Genomic DNA, 13,512 nt, shown 5'->3' on the forward strand with positions numbered 1-13,512 from the left:
CAAGTTACATCTTCACTGCAATCCGATGTTAGTTCTCTGTTTCCTAAAAGATGCTATATTGTTGTTAAGGCTAATGACCTAAAATTCTTTCTTCTTTAGGCACAAATCAAGACAAGAAAAGTTCTTTCCACATGGCATTTTCTACCAGAACTTATGTTTCTTAACTTATGCTTATGACGTATGCACTTAATTACTCAATACCTTCTGACCAATCAGCACTATGGTATAAGAAAATATTGTAAGTCTGTAAGATTTATATGTTCTAGTATTACGTTGATTGTCACAGATGGATTTGCTTTTTTACTTTCCATGACTTGATGTGAAACATGAAAATGTTTTTGAATGGAAAAACTGAAGGACAATTGTGAAGCTCACAGTAATTGTTTTTTTTTTTTTTTTTAATTATTATTATTAATGATATTGAAATTGAATTTTGGAGAATGATTTTTGAATCTCAGTCTCAAGTAGTTATGTCTAGCAGATGTATTTCCTATAGAACATGGGAAACATATTTCAGTATTAAATGCTTATAACCCCTTTCTGAACGTAGGGAATGAAAGTGAAAGCTCTCTGCACACATGTAGATGATAGATGCCTGTTGTTAGATGTTTCACAAGGACACGAGGCAATTCTGTGCGGCTTGTTGTATGTTACGGCAAGACATTTCTCTGAAGATCCTTGTGAAAGAAACAGGCTTCAGGGTCAAACTGATTGTGAGCAATGTTTCAGCATGCTTGGCTCTCCATCATCCCTTAGGTTAGAAAAAGAGCTGGTGCTCCCTGCCAGATCTGCGCTGCGTTGACAGGCCAAAGCCTCGGGACTTTGTAGAAAGCATGTACACGCTGCTGGTATTTTTTATTTTTTTTTAATAAAGGCTACTCAATCAAAAGCAGCATGCCAACACACCTTTCTCTGAGATCTGACCTTGTTCTCGTTATACGCCCCAATTACAGCCCTTGAATAGCCGTAATCAAGCGTAAAGCCAGTGGGACATTTGGAGCTGTTTATATTCGTGTACTCATGAGAATAGGGTATAATGCAGCTAATGTGGTCATTTAGAATTTGCTCTGAGCTGACAGAGAGAAAACAGGACCGGAATTGTGAAAAGGTTTGAAACACATGTGGCAGACGCTTTTCTTTTGTTCATCTGAAAATCGCGTCAGGTAACTCCTGTCCTTTACATGCTCGCTTCATCATTAATGGCATCGCATCTTATTTAATTTTGACCACTGAATAGTCTCTGAAGCTCTGATCAGTGCAATAACACACACAAAAAAAGAAGGTATTGGAAAAAAAAAATTGCTTCACCCATGTTCTTGGGTCTTGTAGCCATTTTGTTGAGAATGGTATTAAATATCCTACAAGATCTAAAGTAGTTATGACATTTTAGTTGTTTATTTGTCTCAAGCCATCCATTCAAATGAAATTCTTCATGAGGATATCTCAAATTGACCTGACAAAATAAAATGAGAAGGAATAGGGTCAAAACCAAATTGAATCAGGCCTGGCTCTTGTGTTTAACAGGTGGTGTGGTACAGAAAAACCCGAACTCGTCTGTTCTTCTCCCTCCATCTCGCTCTCATGTCATTCAGCCCAGCCAGACTCCCACAGGCTTTCAAGGAGGCAGTCTGTCCGCAAACACTGTCCTCAACCGCAACGGTACTGGATTTCTCCCATTTGTATGTGAGTTGTAGTAATAAAGAATTATACTACAGTTCACAAATGCACTCAGTAGCAAGCATAATATTAAAGGATATTAAAGGCTTTAAGAAATACACAACACTTATACTAATGACTGATTTTAAGCATTCAGTTGGTTATAACTGCTTGTAACTAGCCCTCATGTGATGATGTAAAGATACTGATTCTGAAAAGAGAATAATTACTGAACATTCTAATTTTGAAGAGAACACCTTAGGGAACATTCAGGTTTTGTACAGAGAACCTTAACTGGATATACCTGAATATACTGAACAGAGAAAAATGTACTTAAGGTAATTATTTTACAGGCAAGAGCCTTTAATTATGATTTGATAACATAATCTGACGAAAGAACCTTTAGTTATGATACTGATTTTGCAGAGAACCTATAGTGAAGATTCTGATTTAAAAAGAGAACATGAAGAAAACAGACTTCCTTTTGTAACAAAAGGAAGGCAAAATCTGGCATATTTATTTTATAGAAGGCACATCAAGCTCTGTCACTAAAAAATTACACCACAGTCTTTACACTGCCTCTGGCTTTTTAGGCTTTACTAAAAGTTTGGCTCTTCTAAATGGTTTCACCTCTCAGTCAAAAGACCATTGTTGAATAGTAAGTACTGGAACACAGGCACAAGTATGTTGTATAGTATATGCAATACACTCAGTCTATATAGACTGAATATAAGTGTGTATGTGTGTGTGTGTGTGTGTGTGTGTGTTGTAGCACGGAATGCGAGGCGGGCCCAGCGTCTGCCAGATATTGATGGCGAGTTGGCTAGTCTTCTGCAGAGTCGGATGAGAGGAGTGGATGATGCCTGGCTGCAGAGTCGAGGTGAGACAGAGGAAGTGCGTCAGAGGAAGAGTGACAGGATGGCAGCTGTCCGTCAATATGAAGAAAACGCCACATCCAACTCACATGAGAAAGCCAGTTATATGGTAAGAGAAAGAACACTCAGTGAACATTAATGGCCAAAAGAATCACCCTACTACTGAGAACTATTTGTGTGTTCATCAGTTATCATGGATGATTCAGACAAGCTTTATTAAACCAAGCATTTCTTGATGCATTTCAGCTTCTTGCAAGCTTTATCTTAATGACTAAAAACAAGTTCTCGAATCTGATTGGTCAGAAGGTGTTTTCTATAACAGCAGCTCTGACAGTAGTTCCAGCAAAATATAGGTTTAAATTAAATGCACTCGTTCTAATTATTGTTAATCATTACTGTTATAGGTTCTATAGTAACAGTTTGTTCATAGGGACTTGGATAGACGATACTCCACATCATCGGAGAATAATGATAATAAAAACGTGTTGTTATTTAACACAGAAAAATGTATAATCATTGATACTGCAAAGCTTTCTGGAAGGAAATGTTTCTTTAACATATAGGGAGGGAGTCTTCAGTGTTAGTTCTTTGTAACAGTAGGGTTTCTGCAATCGGAGAGACTTCAGAACAAAGACTTTGTGCTTTCCAGTTTCTGTGGAACATGACAAGCTGCATTTTTGTCTTATTAACTTAAAGAGAGAGAGAGAGAGAGAGAGAAAGAAAGTCTGCTAAAGGGATTAATAGCTGCTATAACATAAATGATTATGTTCAAACAGGAACTTATCTTGCAGATGTTCCACGGATATTGAAATTATAAAAAGATGAAATGTATGACTTTTTTCATTAATAAATAAAAAATGTTAGTCTGTGGTATGAGAGTAGTAAAACACTTTGGGTCATGCTGTTATACGAAAATGCTCCACTCCGAGGTAACTCCACTTTGCATCGGCCTGCATAACACAAACCTGTTGTAAATGTTTTAATGGTATTTGAAAAATATTATTTAAAAAGATCTTGCGAGTGGACGCAAACTTTTGGACTGCTGGTACTCCCAGTGTATTGTAAAAATGAAAATACTATCTTTTTAATCTGCTCACAAGGCTGTTTTTATTGCATTCACATCATATTCCAGAGCATCACTTGCTCTTCAGCAGTAACTGAGCTTGGCACTTACATCTGTGAATGATATATGAGATAAAGCACTCTGGATCGTTGCCTCCCTCTTCATCTCCACTTCACTACGCACTGTCCTAAAATCCACTCTGCTCTGCACATATCCTCTTTACTACTTTTTAAGAATGATAAAAGAAGGTGTTTTAGATGTTTGATTGATCATTTCCTTGTAGTTAAGCACTTTTTTTAATCTTTTGTTGCTGAACAAGTTGTTTAAATAGTCAGGGTTTTGTCATTTTTATTTCTTTATTTTTTGTGTGCTCTAATCTCTTCAATGACTTTGTTTCTTCTTCAATTATCTGCTTCTATTCTAGAGGAGAAAGGAGGATCGGACACAGCACTCTCAAGACCTGCGTTTGATAGAGGCCTATCGAGAGCGCTGCAAAGTGGAAGGCATCATTAACATGCTGAGCCAAGCCATCACCACCACGCACACAATCTATGCAACGCTCGGTACCGCTGAGTTCTTTGAATTTGTGCTTAGGAACCCTTTCAACATTCCTCAGACTGTTACCATCGAGTGTGAAGACCCTGAGCTTAGGTGGGACTTTTTACATACCCACTCTTTTCTGAATGGTTAAGCCACTAATGTGTTCACGATGTGTTTATTTTAATGCATACAGTGCAATTCCAGGGTTCTAGGATCAATCAAGGATAACCTGGTTGTATAAAAGAGAAATGGGCTTACGCCCAAACAATTTAGCAATTTTCCAGTGTGCTACCAGCAAATTACCTATCCGCCTACATGAAAATAGAGCCTATTATGTCATAACTTCCCTAAGCCTTGTTCTGAATCCTGCTAAATGACTATAATAAACATAAGGAAGGAGAAAACATTTCGTAAAGAGGAGAGCCAGAGGAGTCATCAGTCTCCAGGCCTTTAATTAAGAATGCTCAAGATCATATTTTGGTGCAATGTAATATGGCAGCCTTGGCTTGGAGTCTGAACCGAAGCCTAGCAATGATGTCCAAACCTACGCAGTCGACATTAAGTTGTTGTTTATACCCCAAGCCATAGAGTGTAATTTGGCTTTGAGTGGAGGAACACCCTGTATGTTGAAGCTGGGATGATAATTGAGAATGTGGATAGCAGTGGTTTGTAGTTAGGCATAAATATATATACATATATATATGTATATATATATATATATATATATGTATATATATATATATATATATATATATATATATATATATATATATATATATATATATATATATATGTTTTTTTTGTTTTGTTTTTTTTAAAAGTCCGACACTAATGCTGCTAGTATGCTCATTTGACCTGAATGGAGTTAAGCCCCACCCCCACAATATTTGAATGATTAGACTTTTTGTTCATTTTTTCCATAAAAGTGTTTGTGCATTAAAACTGATTGCTAATGCACTGAATGTGTAAATGTCAATGTGAAGATTTGGCACAAAAGAAATGTTTGATTAGTAAGGGATAAAACATGACAGAGCATGCTGTTATAGGAAAATAGTCAATGTTGGGGTAGTGTGTTACATCAGTGTAAAGTGGAGTTACTATACTGTTACCACCCTGAAGTTCTTGGAAATTCTTTTCCAATTATAACACAGCCTGAAGTGTCTTATTCCTCTTGATTTACAGTGATTACAATGCTTATTTATTAAAGAACGGCATCATTCTTTTTATCTGTTTATAGTTACATTTAATGTTGCGGAACATTCGCAAAATAAATTAGTTCCTGCTATCAGTTAAGTTGTAGCGGCTATAAACAGATGCTCCCTCACTGCCTCTTGAAGTTAATAAGACAAAAAAAAAAAAAAAAGGCTTATTACCGAGAAACCATAAAGTGCAAGTTCTCCAGCCTTAGACTTTTTTATTATTTAATTTTACGTTATTATTAGCCATAGATTATGTGGCGGGTCCTGCATAGGGAATTGTACCCTGTGAATGAGTTATGAAGACACATTAGAACACTCTTATTGTTCGTTTTAAATGGAGATTTAAAATGGTCACCATGTGCCATTTTGCTTCTAATGTGCTAATGCTATAATTGCAGGAAATTATGCAACAATCCAAGTCTGTTTGCATCAGCCATACAAGTCCATGTAAACACTAAAATATTCGAATGAGTGCATTAATATAAACCTGTGATTTGAACTGCATCTGCTACTATTGTCAAAGCTGCTGTTGTTATAGAAAATTAATCAGTACCTTCGGACCAATCTGATCCCCCCCCCCCCCCCCCCCCATACAAAACATGGGCACAGTTACATTTTGGATATCATGAAAGCAGCATAAAACCTCAAAGGCCAGGAAACTGAGGCTGCAAATGAATTGTAATCAAAGCAATCAGTTCAAAACAAGAGAGAAATTAGCAGTAAAGAACAAAAGCCGTCGTCATTTCTGCAAATTGTTGTGTAAATGATTACAACAAAGATCATGTAATCTCTTGATAGCATTAGAGTGCTTAGTTCTCCAGACATGCAAAATTAGAGGAAAAAAAAAAAAGCTTTGTGTGTCTGGTTTCTGAGTGTAGTGACGTAGAAGCAGTAGTTAGGGTAACAGATCTACACTGACATCACTATGGGGTGTGATGAGCACACTCTAACATGTTGCTGCAATACCTGTAATATGACTGAAATCCTTTCTTTGAATCTGCACAACCTGTGAATCAGTCATGTCCTTCTGGGTTGAGCAGACACTGTGTTGTGTTTAGACTTTGATGCTGGTTATCAAACTGTTCTAAATGTGGCACGTTCGTTACTGTGCTATCATATTCGGTCCCCTCTTAAATTATTGGAATGGCAAGGCCAATTCATATTTTTCGATGTAGACTGAAGACAGTTCAGTTTGAGATCAAAAGATGAATATGAGAAGAGAGTTTAGAATTTCTGCTTTTATTTCCTGGTATTTATATGTAGATGTGTGAAACATCATACAACTTAGCACAATTTGTATAAGACCACCCAACTTGTAGGTGAGCAAAAAATTTTGGAACATGGGACTGACAGGTGTTTCTTGTTACCCAGGTGTGTTCTGTTAGATTGATTGTTTAAACATTAAATAGCTCTGAACCTCTACTGGTTTTAGCCTTCAGTTTCACCTGTGAAGACTGAAATTGTTGTTACAAAAGGACAAGCCAACATGAAGATCAGAGTGCTGTCTATGGGAGAAAAGCAAGCCATTGTAAAGCTGAGAAAAGACAGAAAATCAATCAGAAGCATCGCACAGACATTGGGCATAGCCAATATAATAAATTGGAATGTTCTGTAAAAGAAAGAAACTGCTGGTGTACTGAGCAACAGACACCGAATGGGTCAGCCAAGGAAGGCAACAGCAGCTGATGATAGAAACATTGTGAGAGCTGTGAATAAAAACCCCAAAACAACAGTCAGTGGCATTATCACCAACCTCCACAGGGCAGGGTTGAAGGTATCACAATCAATCATTTAAAGAAAACTTTGAGAACAGTCATATAGAGATCATACCACGAGATGCAAACCACTCATGAGCAAAGTATTATTTATTTCAATTTACATCAAGACTTATCTGTTCCTATACTTTTGCTCTACTATTAATTGATACAAAAGGTTCTATGTTTTATGTTGTTTAACACATCTAACAAGAAATAAAAGCTCAATCGCATATCCATCTTTTGATCTCAAACCCAAATGTCTTCAGTTTACAGCAAACACAAATGAATTGGCCTTGCTGTTCCAATAGTTTCGGAGGGGAATGTATGCACTCCTCTGGCATTTACTGCAAATATATACACATTTCCAGTTTCTTCATCTGACAGAGGCTTTTAATCAAAGCGATTTACAAATGAAGCAGGATCAAATCCAAGCATATAGCTGCTAAAAAGCCAACAGAGTACTAGGTTTCACCACTAAACACACTTTTACACACAAATATATGCACTCGAAGAAAGATTACACACGCTAGTCCTTAGGAAGTGTCTTATTCCTCTTGATTTACAATGATTGCAATATTTATTTATTAAAGAACGGCATCATTCTTTTTATCTGTTTATAGTTACATTTAATGTTGTGGAACATCCGCAAAATAAATTAGTTCCTGCTATCAGTTAAGTTGTAGCGGCTACAAACAGTTGCTCCCTCACTTTCTCTTGAAGTTAATACGACAAAAAAAAATGTAGCTTATTACAGAGAAACCATAAAGCGCATAAAGGATCAAATCCAAGCATATAGCTGCTAAAAAGCCAACGGAGTACAAAGTTTCACCAATAAATACACATATACACACAAACATATGCACTCGAAGAAAGATTACACACGCTAGTCCTTAGGAATGCTAGACATTAAAAGCATAACTTACAATGAACAGATTCAAATGTTGTTATTTAAAAAAAAATATATATATATATAATCATTGAGATGTTGAAATTTTTTGTATGAAGATGTGTATGGAAGGAGTTTCCAGAATTAGGCAAAAATATTTGTGTTATTAAAAAGAGGGGGAAAAAAGAGGCTGGTGAGGGAATGAATCTTTGTTTTCGGTCAAAGGTCTTATATGTAACATGGCGCTTCACATTACTGTTGATTTAAAAAAAATCTTTTTATGTTGTTGTTGAAGAAAAAAAAACATTTTAATATGTTTATAACTTGGTATGAATTAACCCAAGCCTAATTTTTGGTCAATCAGCAGTTGTTTTGATGATTTGATGGTGATTTAATTGTGGCTGTTAATGACCTAGATTGTTTCCAATGGCTTGCATTGCTTCCCATGATAATCACATTACAAAGTAGCAACATGGCCAACACTGGCCATTTTAAATCCACCTCCAAAACAAACCAGGCATCTGTGTTTGAAAATTTTATTCCTAGGGATGTACAAAGATACCTTGCAATGTAGTTGTTTTTTTTTTTGACAATCTCCAACTACATAAAATAACAACAGAATGTGAAAAGGTTGTGTAAATGATAAAAAAAAAAAAAAAATGTGAGAAGAAAGCCATTATTGATAAAAAAAAAAAAAAGCCCTGTTAAATCCTGTGTTGAAAACTCAACAAAACATGTTTTAAAAGGTTCTTGGGTTTCATTAGACCAAAACGTAACCTTTTGCTCGCAGCACAATGCATTACTTTTGGCAGAAAGCCAACAGTGTTCACCATCCACATCCACAGTGAAGCATGGTAGTGGTAGCCTCCTTTTATTTGATCATTTTCCCAAGAAGAATGGGCAAAAATATCAGGATCCAGCTGTGCAAATCTGACATAATTTATATAAAAAGATATATTTAAGCTGGATTGCAGCTGTAATTGTAGGCAAAGGTGGTTCTATCAAGTATCGATAGCAATTGTTCAAGAATCATCCCAATTAAATATATTTAATTAAATGCATATGTGAAAATGACTTGAACGTTGATATTTTTTGACCGGGTTATCATACTGTGAAAATGTCAAACCATCATAAAATAGTCAGATAAATTATATTAGTTCTCTGGGATTACTCTGTGTCTGTCTTTTCTACAGTTTCTACAGATCTTATTACCACCTGTTTGGATGCCGAATTTTGGATTGAAGAGCTGAACATGTTTATCTCTGAGAGCTGTCTGCCTACAGCTCTTTTTCTATTTCTAAACCATGAAATGTCTTATTGTCGCTTTCAACTTTTCCCCTCCTCGGTAGTGTGTGCGAGTCTCAGAAGGACATGCCGCCTTTAGTGCTGGGTATTATGGAACAGAATATGATAAAACATGATGAGACTCAATTTCAAGTCTCTGTCCTTTGTGTGCAAGATGGAGTTTTGAAACCCTGGAATTCTTTTGATCATCTTTTACGAATATTCACTTTCACATGGCCCGAGGTTCAGCCTTTGATGTCTCAAGCAACCTTTTCCTTCATATATTTGTGGATGAAATTTCTAGTGTGGAAATAATATTTTATTCTCAGCCCATGTTATCTTATTTTATTTATTTATGTATTTTTTGTAACAGGCAATACCTTTAGAAATCGAGACTTTTTTCGTCTTTGTCTAACAGTAAACCAAATCCACACTGCTTACTTAACCCGCAGCATAAAATGTTGGAAAGAGAAAGAAAAGCCCGAAGCTGTTCTTCACTTCTCAATTTCTGTCTGTAGTGTTATAGTGAATGCTGAGGAATGGAGGTATTTTAAAGACTTGACAAAGATGTGCACTCCTTTGGAGGTGGAGATGTTTCACATGAAGGAGGACAGCTCAACACCTCAGGTGTACTTGCGGCCCAGAGAGAACGTCCACATCCCTCTGAAGTACCAGAGCTTTGTCTCTGGGCATGTCATGCTTTGTCAGGTAAACGTCTTGTCAGGTACACTCTTTTTCTCAGGCAGTCTTTCTGTAAGATGAACATGAAGCATGGACAGTTTTCTTGGAACTTTCACCCAAATGCCCTGATCCTTATTTTTTATGCAATACAAGGCACTGTTTATTCTGCAGATATTGTACTGAAATTCTTTCTGTCGTGATTTTGGGCTACAAATGTTGAGTCTCTTGCAGTGTTTGAATTTATTCCCTATTTACCATGTAGTGCACTATTTGGGGTGCAGCCATTTTGTGGTATTATCCAGACACTCAGTGGACAAATTACAGTGGGGGAAATAATTATTGAACAAACAAAGGCTTCTCCGCTAAGTATTAAATAAATTTCAGTTAGCGTGATCAATACTTATTTCCTCTGTCGTTCCACATTTTTACACATACATCTTTATTTATGGACTTTAATGTTGTCAATTCTTTATATTCGCGGATTTCTTGAGTTAATACTGATGTCTAGTGAAAATTTCATGTGAATAACCTCACTGGAAATATATTTACTGAAAAACATGTTGACGCGTTCTATACTTATTCCCCAGACTGTACAGTGCATCCGGAAAGTATTCACAGCGCTTCACTTTTTCCACATTTTGTTATGTTACAGCCTTATTCCAAAATGGATTAAATTTATTATTTTCCTCAAAATTCTACAAACAATACCCCATGATGATTACGTGAAAGAAGTTTGTTTGAAATCTTTGCAAATTTATTAAAAATAAAAAACTAAAAAAAAAAGCACATGTACATAAGTATTCACAGCCTTTGCTCACTACTTTGTTGAAGCACCTTTGGCACCAATTACAGCCTCAAGTCTTTTTGAGTATGATCCTACAAGCTTGGCACACCTATTTTTGGGCAGTTTCTCCCATTCATCTTTGCTGGACCTCTCAAGCTCCATCAGGTTGGATGGGGAGCGTCGGTGCACAGCCATTTTCAGATCTCTCCAGAGATGTTCAATCGGGTTCAAGTCTGGCCTTGGCTGGGCCACTCAAGGACATTCACAGAGTTGTCCTGTAGCCACTCCTTTGTTATCTTGGATGTGTGCTTAGGGTCGTTGTCCTGTTGGAAGATGAACCTTCGCCCCAGTCTGAGGTCCAGAGCGCTCTGGAGCAGGTTTTCCTCAAGGATGTCTCTGTACATTGCTACATTCATCTTTCCCTCGATCCTGTCTAGTCTCCCAGTTCCTGCCGCTGAAAAACATCCCCACAGCATGATGCTGCCACCAGCATGCTTCACTGTAGGGATGGTATTGGCCAGGTGATGAGTGGTGCCTGGTTTCCTCCAGACATGACATTTGCCATTCAGGCCAAAGAGTTCAATCTTTGTTTCATCAGACCAGAGAATTTTGTTTCTCATGGGCTGAGAGTCCTCCAGGTGCCTTTTGGCAAACTCCAGGTGGGCTGTGGCTTCTGTCTGGCCAGTCTACTATACAGGCCTGATTGATGGAGTTCTGCAGAGATGGTTGTTCTTCTGGAAGGTTCTCCTCTCTGCACAGAGACACGCTGGAGCTCTGTCAGAGTGACCATCGGGTTTTTGGTCATCTCCCTGACTAAGGCCCTTCTCCCCGATCGCTTAGTTTGGCCGGGCGGCCAGCTCTAGGAAGAGTCCTGGTGGTTCCAAACTTCTTCCATTTACAGATGATGGAGGCCACTGTGCTCATTGGGACCTTCAATGCTTCAGAAATGTTTCTGTACCCTTCCCCAGATCTGTGCCTTGATACAATCCTGTCTCGGAGGTCTACAGACAATTCCTTGGACTTCATGGCTTGGTTTGTGCTCTGACATGCATTGTTAACTGTGGGACCTTATATAGACAGGTGTGTGCCTTTCCAAATCATGTCCAATCAACTGAATTTACCACAGGTGGACTCCAATCAAGTTGTAGAAACATCTCATGGATGATCAGTGGAAACAGGATGCAACTGAGCTCAATTTTGAGTGTTATGGCAAAGGCTGTGAACACTTAAGTACATGTGCTTTTTTGTTTTTTTATTTTTAATAAATTTGCAATTTGGAATAAGGCTGTAACATAATAAAATGTGGAAAAAGTGAAGCGCTGTGAATACTTTCCGGATGCACTGTATATTCCCTGGATTGTTCCACTGTATAGTTTCACCCATAGTGCACTGTAAACCCAGTGTACAAATGATGCACATCAGTGTACACTTCTTTCATTAACATGTTAGTCTATTTTCACTTTGGTTAACTGTTTTCTACATTTCCCACAATGCCATTTAACTACCTGCTGATAGTAGTGCCAGCTCTTGCTTCATCTCTACCTAAAGAGGCTGATGCAGCAGTGCTTTAATATTTTAGTATGCCCAACATTCTCACTTCTTTCTACAGTACACTACTGCTCAATATTTTCACAATATCCAGAATTCCTAGCAGATTTGTAGAGTACTGACTGCCACATTGCAGTGCTTAACTGAAACTGATGAGCCATTTTTTGCCATCCAAAGGGCAGCTACCATAAACTACTGTGTATATTTGCACTCCAGTTTCTATTATTTTCTTGATCTGTACAATTTCTTATGAATTTGAAATTGAATTTGCTGTTTAATCATTTAATCTGCCATTAAACAAGTTTCCCTTATTAATTACACTGCCATGAAATATCTTTGACAGTGCCACTGAAAATTATTAAATTAATTAATAGTGTTAATAGTAGGGGGAAATTATACCTTATATTATCAATCCTTTCTTTTGTACTTTACTTTTACTTTTGTTTTACAGTAAACAAAACAGAAACAGGGAATTGGCTTATCATGTTTCTCATCACAGCAGCCAGTATCTAAAAAAAATATTAAACAGAGGAATGCATTCTTTAAAAAAACATTTATTATAATAAATATAATGTTATTACCTAAGAGTGCATACACTTATAGTTATAATAGTTTCTATTAGCCCATCCTATTCTAATTTTAGAGCCTACTGTATATTATATTATGGTGTTATATGTATATTATTGGTGTTAGTCGTCAGAATATGTTAAATATGTAATAAAAATAATAGGCTTCAATTACGGTACTTCAGGGTCTCACAAAAATGCTGATGTGGCCCGGGCAGAATAGGAGCTTGACAGCCCTGTTGTGTTGATATTGCTGTGATTTGATTTGTTGTCATTACAAAATAAATGTATTCAAATTTAAAATGTAACGTTTTGTGTCAGTATTATCTTGTGATGCCTGTATCCTGATACGTCTTGCATTGTGGCTTAAGTGTTCACTGATCAGCGATAACATTAAAACCACCTGCCTAATATTGTGGAGGTCCCCCTTGTGCCTCCAAAACAGCTCTGACCCATCAATGCATGGCTCCATATGACCTCTGAAAGTGTGCTGTGGTATCTGACACCAAGACATTAGCAGCAGATCCTTTAAGTCCTGTAAGTTGTGAGTTGGGGCCTCCATGGATTGGACTTGTTTGTCCAGCACATCCCAGAGATGCTCGATCAGCTTTAGATCTGGGGAATTTGGAGGCCAACACATTGAAACCTTTGTCAAGTTCCTCAAACAAATTTT

At 37.2% G+C, this 13,512-nt stretch overlaps 1 protein-coding gene across 2 annotated transcripts in view; it reads left to right on the forward strand.

The window, feature by feature from the left end:
* nphp4 (nephronophthisis 4) overlaps positions 1 to 13,512 on the forward strand; it is a 210,204-nt gene that overhangs the window by 172,215 nt on the left and 24,477 nt on the right. Inside the window, exons 18-21 of one of the 2 annotated variants that reach the window (XM_017468908.3) lie at positions 1,525 to 1,683; positions 2,429 to 2,640; positions 4,019 to 4,245; positions 9,779 to 9,968. In XM_017468908.3, coding sequence (XP_017324397.1) covers positions 1,525 to 1,683; positions 2,429 to 2,640; positions 4,019 to 4,245; positions 9,779 to 9,968 — 788 coding nt within the window. The remainder of the gene's footprint in view (positions 1 to 1,524; positions 1,684 to 2,428; positions 2,641 to 4,018; positions 4,246 to 9,778; positions 9,969 to 13,512) is intronic. The other variant, XM_017468909.3, reaches the window with a different exon arrangement.

Source organism: Ictalurus punctatus, chromosome 5 (genome assembly GCF_001660625.3).
Source record: "Ictalurus punctatus breed USDA103 chromosome 5, Coco_2.0, whole genome shotgun sequence".
In the NCBI taxonomy this organism is placed as follows: Eukaryota; Metazoa; Chordata; class Actinopteri; order Siluriformes; family Ictaluridae; genus Ictalurus; species Ictalurus punctatus.